General features: G+C 41.4%; 1 protein-coding gene across 8 annotated transcripts in view; it reads right to left on the bottom strand.

Moving 5' to 3' along the window:
- The window catches only part of LOC125638995 (kinesin light chain 1), a 134,596-nt gene that overhangs the window by 47,641 nt on the left and 66,961 nt on the right, over window positions 1–19,994 (bottom strand). For all 8 annotated transcript variants that reach the window (XM_048855386.2, XM_048855380.2, XM_048855379.2 and 5 more), the window contains 3 exons: window positions 11,902–12,163; window positions 6,026–6,256; window positions 4,474–4,552 (listed from right to left, as the gene is read on the bottom strand). In XM_048855386.2, the coding sequence (XP_048711343.1) occupies window positions 4,474–4,552; window positions 6,026–6,256; window positions 11,902–12,163 (572 nt within the window). The remainder of the gene's footprint in view (window positions 1–4,473; window positions 4,553–6,025; window positions 6,257–11,901; window positions 12,164–19,994) is intronic.

Below are 19,994 nucleotides of genomic sequence, written 5' to 3'. Positions count from 1 at the left end.
ACCACCAGAGCCTAAAGAACACAAGCACCTTTCGACAGGTGGTCAAAAGAGTCACCTAAAGACCGTCCTGCTTTCTAGCTGACCAAATAAATGGTGGATGGACTGGACAGCTGTGGGTATGGCTCTGCAGTTCAACATAAGTGTTACCAGTATGTGGACTTCAAAGAAGCCTAGAAGATGAGCTTCAGCCCAAAATAAAATCTTAATGATTTTCTCTACTATTCCTTTCAAGCCCCACACAATACACATCACAATTGCTGCATCTGAAGAGAAACCTGATTCAGGTGACTATCACCAACAGGTCTCCATAGCAATTCTGTTTTAGATTTTATAGAACCAGTCTCACACTCTTGTTGATTTACATTTTTTAAAGCCTCGGTATTTCAGTAAACAATTCCTAACCATCAACAATTTAACTGAACTACCATATAAGGACTGCAAGCACCAAGGAAACACCCCCCACTGCCCAGACATCCCAGCACTGGACCCCAGATGGCTACTCCCCTCCTCCTTTGCAGGGTGGGAGAAAGCACTGCAGCCATCTAGCAGGGGGACATGCAAGCATGCCTTCAAAATATTTTTTGAACTCAGGTCGGGTTTGGAGTTTTTGTTGTTGTTACCTCATCCCCCTGTCATTCTTCTATGGTTCTCAACACATCCCTCTTCTCTTTGCATCACAACAACATCTCTTCTCTTCCTCCCTCCTCTACCCCTCACACTAGCTCCATTTCCCCTCCTTTATTACCCTCACCCCATAACAATTCTCACTAACTATACCTACTTCTCTTCTTCTCTCTATTCCAATCTCCCTTCTCTTCCCACCATCACAAATCCAAATCACACATCCACACCTCGTCTACTGCCACCTCCTCATCTTTGGTGACCTTTGTTCCAATCCTGGCATTCCCTCCCTCATCAACTTCTTCACCTCCCACACCTCTCCCTCCCATCAACTGTACCTATTCTGTCACCATTCCTAACCTCATACCTGTCCTGCTCCATTTCCTCACCTCTTCCGCTCCTCTCTTTGTCTCTGGAACACCCAATCCATCTCTAAAAAGATCTGTCATCCACAACCACTTCATATCTTGCTCCCTCTAGCTTCTGATTCTCAGAGACCTGGATCCTACACTGATTCTGTAGTTGCCTTCTCTTACGGAGGCCTCTCCTTCTCCCACACTCTCCTCCCCATCAGACTTCTGCTCCGATTTACAGTCCTGGCTCTTTCTCTCCTTACACTTTCATTCATTCTTGGTGACTTCATCTTCCTTGTTAATGACTCATCTGATCCTTTAGCTATGCATTTCCTCACCCTCTCCTCTTCATTTGACCCCAAGCTCTGGTTCAACTTTCCCACGCCCCAACTTTCCCACGCTATTCACTTGACTTGGTCTTCACCAAACACTCTGCTCCCTCTGATCCTATGTTGTGACGTCTCTCCTGTGACCACCACCTGGTCTCTTTTTGCATCGCCCATTAGTCCCCTTCCTTTTCTTTGCCTTCCAGTCCATCAGCACTGAAGAACTGTCATCTGCTCTTAGCCTTCTCCTCCCTGTCCCCTCTCCCCTTTCTTCCATTTATATGATTGTTGATTATCTCCATGCTTCGCTCTCCTCCACCCTTACTTCTTTTGCCCCTTTCTTCCATCACAAAGCTCCCCCTGCTAATCCCCAGCCCTGGCTCACCCCCAACATGCACTTCCTCTGCTCCTGCTCTGACACTGCAGATCTTCTCTGGCAGAAATTCCATGACCAGGCTGACTTCCTCCACTACAAATTTGTCTCTTCTCCGTCAGTTCTGACATCATCCTAGTTAAACAACTCTAATTCTTCAATTTAATTGAATCCCATGCCCACAATCCTAGCCAACTTTTTGCCACCTTTGACTCTCTTCTCAAATCCTATTCTTCTCTCAGCACAGGACCTTGCCAATTTCTTCCACAAGAAAACTGACAAACTACAACATGACCTTCCCTACCCCCTCCTACAACTCTTACCTCCTTGTCTCCTGTCACAGACGCAGAAGTTTCTCATCTGCTGTTCCCATCTAACTCTTCCGCTTGCACCAGTAACACCATCCCATCTCCTGAAATCCCTTGCATCCACTCATCACTTCCCTTACTCTTTATTAAGCCTCTTGCTCTTTCCCCTCACAATGCAAACATATGTTAGTCTCTCCTATCTTTAAAAAACCCAACCTTCACCTCACTTGCCTCTCCAATTACCACCCCAATTTTTCAGCTCTAAGCTCATTGAGCATGCTGTTTACTATTGCTGCCTGGAGTGCCTAGAGCCTCTCAAATGCAGCTTCCGCAGCTTACACTCAACTGAAATTGCTCTTGCCAAAGTGTCTTATGACCTTTTCCTAGCCAAAGCTCTGGCCTTTTCCTAGCCTAGCTCTCAGCCTTCTCCTCCCTGTCCCGTCTCCCCTTTCTTCCATTTATATGATTGTTGATTATCTCCATGAACCGGTACTCCATCCTCATCCACCTTGATGTGTCAGTTGCCCTTTACACTGTCGACCATGCTTCTCCTTGGCTTCTGTAACTCTAGCCTCTCCTGGTTCTTCCCCTACCTTTTACTGCTCCTTCAGAGGATCCTCCTCTTTCCCAGCCTGCAACTTTCTATGGGAATTCCACAGTGTTTTGTCTTGGTTCCCCCTCTTCTTCCTCTCACCTTATATCTGGGCAAACTACATCTCTATGCTGATGTCTCAAAGGGCTACCTCTCTACTACAGATCTGCCTCTTTCTGTCCAAACTAAAATCTCAGCCTCTCTCTCTCTAATATCGGCTCATGGAATCTAGCCGTCATCTCAATCTAAATATGGCTAAAACAGAGCTCCCGCACTGTATACCACCACCATCCTGCCTGTCACTGAAGCCTGTAACACAGGCATTATCTTTGACTCATATCTTTCTAGATCCTCAAATCCACGTTATGACTAAATCCCACTGTTTCTTTCTGCATAACATCTCTAATATACAGCCTTTCTATCCATCCACACAGCTAACATCCTCATCATCTCATGCCTGCTACCACCACACATCCTTTTCTTTGGCTTTGACAATGCAGACTTGCCCTACTCGTATCCATTCAGAAGGCTGCTGCAAAGACAGAAGAGCGCATCAGAGAAACATTTTTATCTTCATTAGATCACAATTTACTGCATACAATAAATCTTAAAAGCTGCAGTTGCTTTTTTGTTGTCTATGTTTTTCTAAACTCTCACTTTGATTATGTTACCCGTCTCTTTGCATCCCCTAGCTTCCCCTTCCTTTTTGGATCAAACTACAGGTCTTCACTTTCAAGGCCCTTTAAGAGACCATCATCTATTATTTATTATCTAGAGGTCGACTAAGATGCCTATCGGACCTATCATGACATCTTCTATTGCGCACTTGCTGAATTTTCAAACAAGCACCACCACGCTTTCTCCCATGCTGCCTTGCAGACTTGGGAGAAGCTCCCTGGTAATTATCTGCAAACCTACCTCATTATCCTCTTTAAAACTCTCCTTTTCTTTGATGCCTACAAAAAAATTGCCAATGGTTGAGGCCGCTGGTGTGCGGACACCATAGGCTGACCAATATTATCTTGTTTCCTTATCCTATCCCAATGGTCTGTCTGTATCCATCTGTTGTTTCCTGTTTTATACGTAAAACTGTAATCTCTTTGGGGGCAGGAACCATCTTTTTTGTTCTATGCTCATAAAGCACATAGCGAAATGGAGTCCTGGTCCATAACTGGGGCTCCTAGCTGTTATGGTAACATAAATAATGATAAAGGTGTAACTCAAGTGTTACATCCAACTCATCAACCCTTCAGCCTTGAGAGGATAACATCTCTGGAGGGAGTATTAACTGCAAAAATCATAGTCCTTATGAGTGACAAAACTGAACTGATGAGGCTGCATATGGAAGCCTGCCCAGGGAAGTTAACCATACAGGTCACCATAGAACCCACTACCTGGGCAGATTACCAAGTCTCAAGGTTGACTGAAACAGGTCCTGACACTGGGAGTCTAAAGCTTCTCTGCCTAAGTTAGCAAGCTACTGCCTAATTTTGTATTGAAATTAGCTCCTAATGAGGTCAGGGGTAGTTAGCAAGCTTTTTAAAAACAAAATCAACAACAAAAAAAACAGCTTAGACTAGCCCACCCTTCTTATGTAGTGGGAACAACATCCTCATAAATCAGCTTTCCTGTCTTCCACCCTTTGGAAGGGATGAACATAGTCAGTGCTGGAGTAAGAAATTACAGAAAAGTGCATAAGGGAAACATTTTTATCTTCATTATATCATAATTTACTGCATACAATAAATCCTAAAAGCTGCAATTGCCCTTGTTGTCTATGTTGCAGTGTGTCTGGACCAGAGCACTCTAGGAATTGATGATTGGTTATTTCCCTGAAGATAAAACCAAGCTTCTGTTCTGCAGAAATATACTGTAATTATATAATCTGAAGTTCACTTACTTCCTTGCCCTGGGTCATCTTCATCATTGGGGAAAAGGTCATCCAGAGGTTCTTTGGTAGAATCTGTGTCTTTGTCTTCCTATACAAACCCCAGTCCCAAACAAAATGTTACATTATTAAATCTAAAATCAGTGAAAACATTTATATACAATTATATATAAAAATCTATTATTAAAGATATGCATACAGGATGTCCTATGTGATGCTGGGCAAGACTATCTCAATGCATATGCACAAGACAGCTGAATTAAATTTGCACTGGCAATCTTATTTCAGAGGTTTTTAACTCAGTCAGATCTACGTGGATCTTTGTAAGGACAGGAAAAGGGGCACTACTGACCTCACACTATGCGCCTGCCAAATTTTAAGGTTTTTTGCTCGAAAGCATGGAGGTGCTAGGATATTTTATCCTGTCTGAAGATTATAATTCCTTGTTTAGCCTATTATTTAGGTAGTATTCCATATGCTTAAGAACATAATTATGAACCAAAACTCAAAAAAATAGCCTTCACTGGCCTTTTTTTTCCTTTTAAAACAAGTTTTAGCTTTTTTAGATTTCCTTGCATTGCATGCAGCTGACTACCTGACCAAAACAATTCACTGTATTCACATTGTGCTAGAAAGGGTTTGTCTAGCAGTTGATTAGCATGTCTAAACGCATGCATTTTGCCACTCCTGAACTGTTGCAATAATAGATCAGAAGAAAATAAAACAATTGATTGAAATAGACAGACACCATCTGGACTGTAACAACTTACAAGATGAGATCCATTTCTGTGATAATGCCCATAAATCAACCAATGATGGCTGGAGGGGCAGGTAGGTTACCAAGCACTTACTTTATTTAAAATTATGAAAATCACTTTTGCAAGGGTATACATATGTATAAAATTAAAACTGTACATATTTGCTTGCACTCCTATTTTCCCAACCCTTCATATGTCACTTGCCCTCTTAAACTGTAAAGTGTAGGGACTGTGTCTGTGTTTTCACAATGCCTAACACTATGGGGCCCCTTTCCTGACTAGAGCCTCTAGTGCTAATACAAATATTAAATAATAAAAAATAGTGAGACCACTATCTAGGTCAAAATCATCTTCCAGACTGCTCCAGATAATGCAGTTTCCTTTTATATCTACAATTTATACACCTTATCCTCAATTCTCCTTTTATTGTGAGGTTTAAAACAGACATTTTATGGCTTTCTGAAGATAATTTTCCAAGTAAATTTTTAAGCTAGTGTGTTGCTAGGTATAAGTGTTTTACTATAGCTGGACTTTTACCCCCTCAAGTCTACAGTGTAGTTACTCTATCATCTATAAAATATAGGTCTTCCTGAAATAAAGATTCTGGGAAGCAGTTCTCTATTGTGTGAATGTATAAACTACGTAAGATTAGGACAATATAAATATATGAAGAAATCAATCTATAAAATTAAAATCTATATATGAAATGCCTGTTTTAACTGCTAAAAATTCATATCTGCGAATAAAAAGCTCTTGGCAGCTTACTAACAAAAAGACACAATGCTTTTGAATGTACATCTACTTACTGATGGAGAAATATCATCATCATATTTTTTTAACTGATTCATGAATTCCAAGTGTTTCTTTTCTTCTTCCAGCTGAGCCACAGACTGTTCACTCTTCTGTAATTTCTGTTGAGTACTGGCTAGTTCATCACGCAACCACTGATTTTCCTGGCATAGCCGGCGAACCTGAGCACGCAATTTCTGCTTCTCTGATTCCACTGCGTTTAAGTGATTTGACAAGGCCATCATTACCTAAAAAGCACGAGAGACTACAATACATTCTTCCTGTACAATGCATTCCTTTAGTATTAACATATAAGGCTTTTCATGCATAGATACCATTGCACTTGTGAAATCTGTTAATGTTTGTCTGGCCCTTTTCATAATTTCCATTTGGTTGTTGATTTCTCTCTACTTCTGCCAGCTTTGCTTGCTGCTCAGCTGAGACTAATCTGAAGAAATTCTTACCCCTATGCTGTGGTGTGATTGTTTTTAAAGATGTAACATACAGCAGCTTTTATAAGTTGGCTACCTTGAATGCTGTTTATAGTAATGTACTTTGATAGCTGGGAACAACCTCTCCACAAGTGAAGTAATACAGGCTGTTTTCCGCCTTGTCCGAAATGGTGTGTGGCCCCTTTAAGGGTTACACAGCCACAGAATTACTTGTTATGGCAGATTCATACCAGGTCAGCATGGGAACACTGAACCATCCCCACCAGGTGACCAGAAGAGAAGGGGGACAATTATGTCCATGCTGGTGCAGGAAAAATGCTCTTTTACCTGAACAAGGCGGAGCAGCACATACCCTGCCATCCTTGGTAGTAGTTAAAATACCAGGTTTTGTCATGGTTAAGGCTACGTTTTAGTTATGGGTATTTTTAGTAAAAGTCACGGGTAGGTCATGGGCAGTAAACAAAAATTCACAATCCGTGACCTATTCATGACTTCTACTATATACCCCTGACTAAATCTTGGGGGAGCGGGGGGAGGAGGAGGATAGGGGCTGTGGATGCTTGCGGGGGGCGCCTCTACCACAGGTGCTTGGGGGTGGAGGGGTGTCAGCCCAGGTGCTCGGGGGGTGATCCAGGGGGGCTCCCCACCACAGGTGATGGGGGAGGGTAGCCAGGGGGGCTCCCTACCTGGCTCTGTACCTCCACGGAAGCAGCAACATCCCCTCCGCACTCAGCTCCTAGGCAGCGTGCAGAGCTGCCTGGCCATGCCTCCATCTTGGAGCTGAGGGAGGGGCATGTCGCTGGTTCGGGAAGCCCCCCCCCCCCCGAGGTAAGTGCCACCCAGTGCCTTCACCCCATCCCGTGCCCCAAATCCCTGCCCTCTCCCATACCCAAACTCCTGCTGCTGCTGGGGGGGGGGGGGTATGGTGGCCCGAGCCTGCCCCAGAACCGGCCAGTGCGACTAGCCCAGGGGCTGCCTGAGCTGCTCAGGTGGCCCCCGGGCCAGGTGCACCAGCTGTTGCAGAAGTCACAGTGGTCACAGAAAGTCACGGAATCCATAACTTCTGTGACAAACTAGTCGCCTTAGTCATGATTCACTGTACCCATTATACTAGTCGCTCCTTTCTTGGTGAGGAGAAAAATTCTTTCCCATCCCCCTGACCCCTCACCAGACTGGCCAACATGAGGTGGGGGTTTTATCCACATTCCTCACAGTGGGTTGGGAGCTTAGTTAGGGCAAAAAATATGGAACCGAGATTAGGTTATGATGTTGCAACTTATTATGTAAGCTTGGGGTAGATACCCAGTGCAGGTACTCTGTAGGGCACAAATGGTTTTCAGGGCTCCTATGACAGGTATAGCAGAAAATCAACCTCTCTCCCCCTCAATAGCCCCCTGAACTCTCATTTGAGGGGGTGATGGTGAGGTCCCAGCAGCAGGTTGGCTGCATACTAGAATGGGTAAAAAAGGAGGACTGACAGCAGCCCCCTGCATATATGTAAATGATTATGGAATTACCTCCACTGCAGTTTTTTCTGCCAGGATTCCCAGACATTTAGGAATAAAGTTGTGCCCTAATTAAATCACATCATCAAGTCTCCTATCCTTCTGGAATAGCTGGACAAAGGTCACAAAGTACCTAACATGTATGCAAAAACCTACATAAATGCAACTGTAAGTTTGCAAACCGGAACGTGAAATGCAAATGTTAAATCATAATTGATTATGTTATTCAGCCTCCATGAAAAATTCACATTCTGCAGAATGTAAGCTTTCATTTTAATATATGTGTTAAGTTTCTAGCCCGTATGGTTGCAAAGAAACCTTCCAAATGTAACCCAAAATAGAGCAGTAGTTGAGCACCTATATCAAACTGTCTGTGAAGGTAGGTTTATGAACTGCCAATATTCATCTCAATAGGGTATTAATTCTCCAGCCTAATAATGCTTCAAGGGGAAATAATCATAGGATTCAAATAATCTAAGGTGTGCAACTGTACATCTGACCTGCATATACAATTATGTACAATTACAACTGTTCATACAAGACAGGTAATTGCACACATATATACCCAACAAAGGACAAAGAGCAGTGTCTATCTAAAAACCTCCTGCATTGTTTTTTCTCATTAATACTGCTAAATGCAAAAGTTATTCCTGGGGGAATTCTGCTCCACTGCGCATGCACAGAATTCATGTCCCCTGCAGTTTTTTTTGCTTCTCCACAGAAAAATGATTTTCTGACAGGGAAGCAAAGGGAAGCCACAAGAGCAGTCATGTGACCCTCACCAGTAGTATGTTTTGGGTGCCCAGGGCAGCCAGCAGAGAGGTAAACCTCTGTGGGGCAGGGGAAAGATCCAGCTGGTGGCTCCTACCCTGAGCCAGGCTCAGCTGCTAGTCCAAGCTGGCCTGGGAAAACAGGACTTCCTCTTCCCCTGCACGGCATTCAGGGCCGAGTCAGACCTATCCCAGACTTCTCCCCAGGCTGCAGGAAACTCTACAAACTACCCCGCCACCCGCCTCCTACAACCATCACTCCTCAGCTGCAGGGGCAGGGATCACTGTATGGGGAGCTGCTCCCTCATCTGCATAACCCTCGTGCACCCACACCCCCTCATACCCAGACCCTCCCGCCAAGCCTCACCCCCCTCCTGCACTCTGAACCACCCGCCCGCCCGCAGTGAGCCCCACTCTCTCTCTGCACATGAACCAGCCCGACGAGCCACCCACACCCGGATCCCCACCCCACCAAGCCCCACTCCCCAGACATCTGGACCCCCCTACTGAACCAGACTCTATCCCCGCCCACACCCCTGCTGAGCCCCAACCACTTTCACCTGGACCCCTCCTGCCCAGTCCATCCCATTAGCGTTGTACCCAGAACCCGCCAACAAGCCCCTGTGCATCCAGATCTCCTGCACCCCCAGATTCCCCACTGAGCCACCCACACCCATATTGCCCCCCACAGAATCTCTCAACCCACACCTGGATTCCCCACACACACTAAGTCCCTCCACACTTACATCTTGCTGGGCTGAGCCTGTCTGCTCACAGCTGGTACACCTGGCGTGGAGGGGCAGGGCTCTGGGGTGTTTTGGGGGCAGGCTCAGTCATTGTGTTCTGTCAGGGTTGGGTGCAGCCTCACCACTGAGTCCATGTCCTGCGGGGTGGGGAGGAGCTGCAGAGTGATCTCCCACCTCTGTGCAGCCAGTGGCCTGTGAGCCCCAATGCCATGCTGGAGCCTCCACATTTATTTGACAAATAAAATTTACAGAATTTTAAGATATTGTGCGCAGAATTGTTTGGCGCAAAATGCTCTCAGGAGTAAAAAGTAATTTTACTAACTACTATGTAAGGACCATATTCTACATTCATTGTTTGTGCAAATCTCCCACTGACAGCAGTGTGAAAACTGGTATGGATCACAGGCATCTTATGGCCTTCACTTTTGTAAGCCTGGCTTATATATAATTAAAGAGATCATTTGGCTATACACAGAGAAGGAGTTTGCCACCTTGATTTATGTTCTCACTTTCCTTGATTTCATAAAAAGGTTTCTTTTAAAGTTAGCTTTGAGCATCTCAGAACCTGAATATTTTTATATGCAAGATTCATGTTAACTAAAATTTCAGTTTTTCAGACGGTCACATCGTTCTTTAAAGGATATCTTTAGGGTAAATGTATTCATATGTTGAATAAACTTTCAGGAAACAACTATCAATTTCAGGCTGATATTTAATATTTATACACACCAGTCCATCTACATAGAAGATCAAATTTTCAGCAGGTCTTTCCAAACTTAGCCATTTTTTACACATGTAAAATACAGATAAGTAATTAGCTCATCTGCATGTAACCAGTTGTACACACAACATTTCAAGTATATTTGGGAAAGCCAGGCAAAAATGTTGCCCAGTTTATTCACAATGCCTGTAGCTATCAGATTTATAACATACTACAATGAATTGAAGTCTTCTGTAAACTTACTCTCTAGAGAAATTTTGGTGGAGGTGGGAAAGTGAAAGGAGAAATTAGATTACTCCTTTAGCAAAATGAGTATTATCTTCAGAGGAAAAAAATCTGTGTCACACAAATATTAATGAATTTACACACACACACACAGAGTTTCTCTATCTCACAGTGGTGTACCGTTATCCTCATTTTACATATTGGGAATTGAACCACAAAGATATTCAAAGACTTGTTCAAGGGCACACAGGAAAATTCTGACAGAGCCAGGAATTGAGTCTCATTTCCTGAGTCTAAATCCAGTGCCTTAAGCAGTTTTCCTTTTCTGTTTCTTTATTTTTCTATAAGGATATTCTACAAACACCCACAAAAGCTAACTTTAAAGACCCCACATAACTGATAAAAAAATGCCAACAGATATGTTCTTATACAAGGGTTGGAAGGTTTCACACTCTCCAAAGACTGGTTGTCCTACCATTCTTGTTATCTCTTGCAACTTTGCATATTAAACTTGAAAAAAAAGAATTCAAATTGGTAAAAAAGCATTTTGAAAATAAATATTTTTAAAATAGTCTGAAGTCACAAACTAATTTGTTGCAGATCACATGCCCTTCTCTGGCCCTCACTCATGCACATACAAATCATGTTTTTCAGCATCTGCCCACCTTCCCCAAAACAACATTTTTTGCAACCAAGCCATTTCATAAAAAGTCAGTAGAGGGATTCTCTCTTTTAAACAAGGAAAGTTCCTCTGATTCAGTACTCAATTTTTAGCCAACCCTCAAAACTATTTTTTTTTTAATTTTACTAAAATGTTGGGTGAACATTAGAGACCCTTATGCCCTACCAGTACCAAGTACTAGAAAAATAATCCTAAATTCAAGGGACAAAAAGGATGGTCTTAAAATTATAGTCCTGGACTGGGACTCAGCAGTTCTATTCCCAGCTCTGTATACCTCAGGCAAGTTAGTTAATTTCTCTGTGCCTCTGTTACCCATATATAAAGTGAGGATAACATTTTCCTAACTCTCCAGAGTTGTTGTGAGCATCATCAATACCTGTGAGGTGCTCAGACACTACATGGCAAGTGCCACAAGAAAGCCTATATATAAAATAAAAATTCTTGTTTCACTAAAGTCAATCAAAGAATAGCTGTGTGTTACTTCAGTGGACCAAGATTTAATGCTCAATGCATAATTAGCTGCATAATGCACTAAAACCACCACTGTCAGTCACTCTATATAGTTATTTCAACCTACTTCCCTACAAGCTATAATCAGGTTTTAAAAACTTCTGAATGCAAACTGACACTGCTAATTTTTAATAAATTCTGTGTAAGTCTAAGAATTGATATCCAAGTGTTCAATTCTACACCTCTAACAAAAGCACAGTCCAAAAAGACATAAGTTTGCATTTGCTTTCATATCATAACTGCAGACACAGCTTGAAATGATTTCCCCTGCTTCAATTTTACCTGTGCTTCGCTAAGTCCAAGTTCCAACATTTCCAGCGACTTTCGAATCATGTTTGATTTTTCTTCCACCAGATTAGTTTCATCATCTTTCTTCAAACATTTCAATGTCTCAAGTAAGCTCTGCAAAATGGAATTGTGTTCATTCTTCAGTGCCTCTAGTCCCTGAATCACCTGCTTAGTTTTAGAAATTATTTCATCTTGAGTAAGCTTCTCCAACTTCTCTTCCTTTAGATACACCATTGTGGACATATTGTCATACATTCTGTAATGAAAAAGTACAACAGTGAATAACAAATACAAAAATAAAATAATCAACAAAATCAACTGAATATTAATGTTTTAGTTTTAATAAAGCCTGCATACATGTTCATTTTAAATTCAAGTTATGCATGAATAGATGTTTATTCAAAATATATTTATGTGTCTACGTACTGCATATAGCACACTTCCACACTGCATGCACTATTTCTAAATGTTGTCATTGAATATCAAAAGTGCTCAACTTTTTATCTCTGTTCAAAGTTTATATTTAGATACTTTCATAAGCAAAAGAACTGAAAACCAAAAATATATCAATACATGGTAGAAGAATTTCCAGCTAGCACTCAACAGGGCAGATTCTCTCTCCTTTAAACCACCTGTCTGTCTCTCATAGACTCTGTGCTGCTGCAGAGACCAAAAATGGTCCCTGACATAAGTTAGAGCAGCCCCTGTGCTCCTCTATTTTACAAGCACGCCTTCATTCACAGCTGTCCATGTACTAGAGCCCATAATCCCTGTGGTGTTAAGTACACCACTACCAACCCCACCATTTCCTCTATGCTGCAGTTCATAAAGACAAGCAGTATGGGGCCACATCTGTCAGCTCTATGTTGGAGGATTCTCCCCAGTCCATTGTGGCTACTTTTCAACAGCATATAGAAGCTGGGATGGAGGACCAGAATCAGCCACAACATATTCCACAAACATACAATCAGTGAAACACAGGGAATTGCATTTGTCCTTGACTGACTGACACCAGAATTCTCTTTCATTACTGAGAGGGGAGAAGAAAGGAGGAAGGACACCCTCCCTCCCAGCAGCCAGGAACGATACACTCCCTTTATATCATAAAACAAAAGCAGGACTCTAAGATTAGCCTAAGTTTATTATTCTAGTCTAGTCAAAGTAGTGGTAACCTCAAGGTACATATGGATCTGAAACTGCTGGCACATCTAATTGTTAGATGTAACTGTTTTTAAATTTCTTATTTAAAAAAAGGCGTAACAGTTTCCGTATTATGTAAGAAAGTGCTTAAATATCACAATGCTTGAAGATGACTAATCACCAATTCATTTTGTTATATCGCTAGCTCAGAAAACACTTTAATGCCCCAATTATTTGAAGGAATTCAGAAGTTCACTATTGAAAGGAATTAAGAGGAACAGTAACAAGCAATATTTTACACTACAAAGAGGTAAGACAAAGGTGACAAAACGCAAAAGGGATACGTATGATGTAAAATCTTCAGTTAATAAAATGAGAAGCAAAAGCATGATGTGGAATTAACAACAGAAGACATAGGACATCCTATCACTTTTAAGAATCAGATCCTAAGCAAAATGTCCTGTATACCTCTTCCATTCTAAATTAATGTAACAGTAGAACAGACAAATTGTTCCTCTGCACCTAGCAAGGTGACATTTGTATGTTTAGTACACTCTGATACAGTGACAGAGTAGATGCTAGGAGGGGAAGAATACCAAGCAGTACCATCATTCTACTTCAGCAAACCTCTGCTAATAGTTAAGAAATCCTACGGATGACAGCTTAAATCAAACAAACATACTTCAATACAGGGAAGGATTTTACAAAGTAGGTGGAAGTTACACATACTGCTTAAAACTAAAGTTCTCAAAATATATTGAACAAGACTTTCAAAAGTGAATAATGACTTTGGGTACCTAACTTGAGGTATTTAAAAAGGGGCCTAGAATTCCAGAATGCTAAGCACATGCCTTCTGAACATTAGGCAAGTTTAAGATGTCTCAAGTTGAGCAATCTTGGCCATTATGTTTGAATGGCTAAATTGTATATTAAAATCAACATATTTAGCACTGTGTAGTAAATAAGCTTATCAACTGCTGATTAGCCGAATATTGTAGTAAGATGTTTTATTTCATGAAACTGATAAACAAAAGAAAGAGTAAGATGTTAACTAGCAGCCTCATAGTATCATGTTTTTAAAAATCCAGCACCTTCTGATATAATTTTGACATACAAATATACAAATAGAATGTTATACTCTTAAAACTTATTTTAAAATTAAGTAAATACTAATTTAACATAAGATTTTAAAGAGATGCATCAGAAAGAAAAGATATGAGAAATTATTAAATGTTTTAATTTATATAAACTTTCCAAACAATGAAAGAGGTAATAACTGTACTGTAACCTCACAGGTATCATGTTTTTACTATTGATGATTACAATAAAACCAGTACCCAATTTTTATTTTTGCCCACTCCCACACATAATTTGACATGCTCCCTTTCTCCCTAAAATTAATTATTTCCCTGCTGAATGCAAACTCATTTAATCCTTGTCAGTAAGGAAATGAAGGTAAACAGCAGAAGACATCTGGCCATTATAGATTTTCATTTCACATTAGAGAACCTCTGAAAAGCCTGATTTTAAAGATTAAGTGTTTTTCAGATGTTTGGGATATTTCTGAAATTTTCAAAAGCAGACTGCATGCAAAAATGTCCCCATAGTCTGTAGAAAAAGGGTGGTGAGTCTAGTATGCCGTAACAGAAACCGACAGCAACAGGAAACTGACAGAATAGAATGTTTTTGCTGAGCTATACATTTTAACCACTGCAACAAAAGTTTATTGGATTCCAGATAACGAAGACAGACAGCTGAATAGTAATTTGTTGATAAAAATGGTACCATATAATAAGAAAATATAACAAATCTGTTATAAAGTGAGACACACTGCAAGTGGTCAATCTCCTGGAGTGGAAAAAATAAATGAACTAGTTTGTATAGTGTGTGTCATTTAACTGGGGTTTTTCCTATGGGACACAATTTGTATGCTCAATTAAATCGGAGACGCAAAATGGATGCTGTGACTTGTTACTATGGGGAATAGGCTTGATAAAGAATGAAGAAACTGGCACACATTTCTGAGAGAATACATTAAAGTTGTAATTAGGAGACTCGAACCCAGCAGCAGCTGCATCTGGTCCAACAGAGCAGCTTGTAAATTGACCTACCCAGAACAGGAACCCTCAGGAGACAAGGGTTTAGAATTAATGAATGTTTAGAATTAAGTTTTAAATTCAGTGCAGACAAACATATTTAAAACAACATAGTTATGACTTGCAGACCGGACTTTAATTATCCTAAAAACATATTATTGACTTTACATTTGCTCCAATCCTGGGGTTTTAAAAGGGAGGCAATCAGATTCTAAAACTGAATACTAACAGATGTAATAAATTTGTTAGTCTCTAAGGTGCCACAAGTACTCCTTTTCTTTTTGCGGATACAGACTACACGACTGCTACTCTGAAAGATATAATCCAGATTCTGATATCTATGACCTGTGAATTACCAACCCAAGGAGATGAAATGGGGGATTTTTGAAGGCAACATGACAAATCCACAATCTGGAGACAAAGCAGCAGGATGGAAGCATTCAGAATCTCCTCAATTGTGAATGTCAATATTCAGAATTCTAATGTGTCTCTCCTGCCAGGAAAGGAACAGACTCCATCTTTGTGGATGGGATATAAGAGAATGGCCACTTAAATAACATTTAGGTGTACAATAACCTTGAAACTACAGTGAAGACAGACAAATCCTGTCAGAATTAGCCAAGACAATTCAACTTGAAAAACAAAGTGCTTGAGAGAATGATTTACAAAATAGAGGACAAAGGAGATATATTTGATAACATATGGAAACTATGGATTATATTGATGGTATCGATGTTTAATGAATAAGTATCTGTATTATAATATATTCTGGAAGGACTGCTATATAATTAAGGCTTCATCTTTAAATACGCATAATATCTTCGGGTTTGTGGGTTTTTTTGGTCAATTACGTTGTTCTGTTCTTTGGGTAGGTTTGGAGTTTAGTTAGTAAATAGGCTATGAAGATTGTGTGAGAAGGGCAAGTATTATATGTAAAGCTGTTCCTCTTCTACCCCACCCCTGAAAAGAAGTGCCATTTTCACGGAGCAACATGGCAAATTTCATTGGGCAACATTAAATTTGAAGCAAATTTTAGTGGCCAGTTTCAGCCAAACAATGCTTTATTAATAGGTTCTAGAAAAGCCAGACTGGTGTTTTTCCAGTGTGAAACCAAAGCCTGAGCCCCACCGCCCACGGCCAAGGCCAAAGCCCAAGGGCTTCTGCCCTGGGCAGGGGGCAGCTATGCCCACCCCCCCCCCCCCACCTGGGGCAGCAGGCTTGGGCGGGCTTGGGCTTTGGTCCCCCCTCCTGGGGTCGTGTAGTAATTTTTGTTGTCAGAAGGGGGTCACAGTGTAATGAAGTTTGAGAACCCCTGATCTACCGAAACAGTTGCCTGACACACTGTTGCTCAGGAAGGCTTCAGCCCTACTATTATGAAAAAGAAGGAGAGGGCAGGGGGAGACAATCTACAAGTGAACTACTACTCACAAAAAAAATTAAGAGACCTGGGGGTGGGGGAAGTTTACTGTACTTGTAGAAGTGTGCTGATATTTGAAATACAGTCTAGTGAACACAACTAGTTCCAAAACATAATCCAAAACTTCTGAATGCTATTCTATAATAATTTTATAGCTCCACTCTAGACCCTTATAAAAACGGTCAAATAACCTTGATATATTGGCTATAAATAAATTAGAAGAATAGGCAGTGATTTGAACAAGGGTAGCGTGATGTCTGCACCAGACATAAAAGGTACTGAATCTTTTATGAGGTATATAAATATTCACTAACATTCTAAACAGCTGTCTCAAAGACTAACTCCTCTGGATGCTGAGACAAGAAGATTTATCATCTCTTAGCTCAATCACAAGGTTTCAGAGACATTACAGTACACAGTTAGTCACATCACAACTTAATTTTGATTGCCTGCACTTGAAAGAAAAAAAACCATGCATTTTGAACTGCACTAAACTTTGTTCAAGAGATTCCAGTTTGTGCTTTAAATCTGAAATGTACATATATTAAAGAGACTGAAATAACAAATGTTAGTTTAGCCCTTAAACATGAACACTACCATTTAAAGATGACTTGCAAAGACGCACACACAAAATGTTTTTATCCTGTTTTTTAAAAACTATACAAAAGTCAACCCCTTTAGATCACCTTTAAGAAAAAGACCGTTCATGTAAAAATTTCACACCTAGACCCACACACTTAATTGTAATTTGCACATAGATTCTCAATAAAAGAATAGTTGTAGCTACACTCTGTTTCCTTAAGGCTGAAATGCATCTATCAAAATGAATCTTTGCCATGTATAGCAATTACTATTCATTAAGCAACAAATTCTGTTTTGTTCACTTAGAAAACTCCCATGGCAATTTTGTCCAAGTAAAGACTGCAGGATTTAGCACATGGGCCCTACTTGCAGAAGAGACAAACAATTTTTTAAAGTTCTAGATTTTGAAAGTCAAAGAGAGTTGAGCACCTCGTCTCTACCTTATGCACTTTAGAAAAGCCCATGCTTTATGCTTATAACTATGAAAAGATGTAGAATTAGAAGTTTAAATTAAGTTAAATTAGATAGTTTTCATGTATTTCATGTATTTAATGCTTTGGAATTTCTCATTCTAGTATACTCTGAAAAAGTTTAGTAAATATGCTAAATGTTTTGTCAAGTTAAATCATCAGTGAACCTTTTTCTGAATAGCTTATCTATTGCATGTACATTCGAACATTAGAAAATAAGGCCTCACACAATTAACAATAAAATCATAGCTGTTCTAAGGTTTAGTCAAGTTGTATGTTTTGAGATGACCAGCTACAAGCACTATGGGAAATAGATATAGATAACAACACATATACACACTGTTACTCCTGGGGGAATTCTGCACCACTATGCATGCGCAGAATTAGTGTCCCCAGCAGATTTCTCTGCTTCCCTGCAGAAAAATGACTTTCTGATGGGGAAGCAAAGGGAAGCCACAAGAGCGGTCATGCAACCCTCCCCAACAGTATGTTTTGGGTACCCAGGGCAGCCGGCAGAGAGGTAAGTCACTGTGGGGCAGGGGGCAGGACCGGAAAAGACCCGGCTGGTAGCTCCTACCCAGTGCTGGGCTCAGCTGCTAGTCCCAGCTGGGCTGGAGAGGACGGGACTTCCTCTTCCCTTGCACAGCAACTGGGGTCATATCAGACCCATCCCCCCAGATTTCTCCCCTGGCTGTAGGAAGCTCTGCAAACTCTCCCCTTCTCCTCCCCTGCACTTCCTGCACCAATCGCTCCTCAGCTGCAGGGGGAAGGATCACTGTACAGGGAGCTGCTCCCTCATCCACCCAAATGCCGTGCATCCATACCCCCTGACTGGGTCATATCCTGACCCTCCCGACGAGCCACACACACAAACCGGCACCAAACCCCCACCCTCCCCCCGACAAGCCCCACTCCCCCAAACCGGTTTTGTTCAATATCTTCATAAATGATCTGGAGGATGGTGTGGATTGCACTCTCAGCAAATTTGCGGATGATACTAAACTGGGAGGAGTGGTAGATACGCTGGAGGGGAGGGATAGGATACAGAAGGACCTAGACAAATTGGAGGATTGGGCCAAAAGAAATCTGATGAGGTTCAATAAGGATAAGTGCAGGGTCCTGCACTTAGGACGGAAGAACCCAATGCACAGCTACAGACTAGGGACCGAATGGCTAGGCAGCAGTTCTGCGGAAAAGGACCTAGGGGTGACAGTGGACGAGAAGCTGGATATGAGTCAGCAGTGTGCCCTTGTTGCCAAGAAGGCCAATGGCATTTTGGGATGTATAAGTAGGGGCATAGCGAGCAGATCGAGGGACGTGATCGTTCCCCTCTATTCGACATTGGTGAGGCCTCATCTGGAGTACTGTGTCCAGTTTTGGGCCCCACACTTCAAGAAGGATGTGGATAAATTGGAGAGAGTCCAGCGAAGGGCAACAAAAATGATTAGGGGTCTGGAACACATGAGTTATGAGGAGAGGCTGAGGGAGCTGGGATTGTTTAGCCTGCAGAAGAGAAGAATGAGGGGGGATTTGATAGCTGTTTTCAACTACCTGAAAGGGGGTTCCAAAGAGGATGGCTCTAGACTGTTCTCAATGGTATCAGATGACAGAACGAGGAGTAATGGTCTCAAGCTGCAGTGGGGGAGGTTTAGATTGGATATTAGGAAAAACTTTTTCACTATGAGGGTGGTGAAACACTGGAATGCGTTACCTAGGGAGGTGGTAGAATCTCCTTCCTTAGAGGTTTTTAAGGTCAGGCTTGACAAAGCCCTGGCTGGGATGATTTAACTGGGAATTGGTCCTGCTTTGAGCAGGGGGTTGGACTAGATGACCTTCTGGGGTCCCTTCCAACCCTTATATTCTATGATTCTATGATTCTATGATTCTAAACCTAGGAAACTAACAGATATTAAGAACTACTTTACTGAATTAATCTGTAAATACACAAGTTTACCGTGAAAATTCATTCAGTTTTTTTTTTCATGTTAAACAGAGGTCAGACAATTTACCAGGATAGTTTTGTTTAAACCAAATATTTGATAGAAAAATAACCTTTATAAATCCAGTTACAGTAAGGTTGACAAATTTCTTGAATAAACTGCAATTAAGCTATGACCGGGGGAGGGGAAGGGGTTACATCTTTAATAAATTTTTAAAGCCACTTGCTCTGTGCTCTAGCTAGCCAATTCTCGTGAAATACAATCTGTTCTTATTTCTGTGTGCTGATTACATATATGCAAGGATAATCATTGAACTAATTTCAGAAATGAAATGTTATAATTATTTTGGGGGAGATTTTGGACTGCCCTTCTGCTAGGTGGCTTTTGAGCTCTCCTCGGACCTCCCAATTCTTGGCTGCTCTAGGGGCTGGTGCGAGCCCCA

Source organism: Caretta caretta, chromosome 6 (genome assembly GCF_965140235.1).
Source record: "Caretta caretta isolate rCarCar2 chromosome 6, rCarCar1.hap1, whole genome shotgun sequence".
In the NCBI taxonomy this organism is placed as follows: Eukaryota; Metazoa; Chordata; order Testudines; family Cheloniidae; genus Caretta; species Caretta caretta.
The sequence above is the reverse complement of the archived record's forward strand: the minus strand, read 5'-3'. Positions and strand labels throughout refer to the sequence as shown.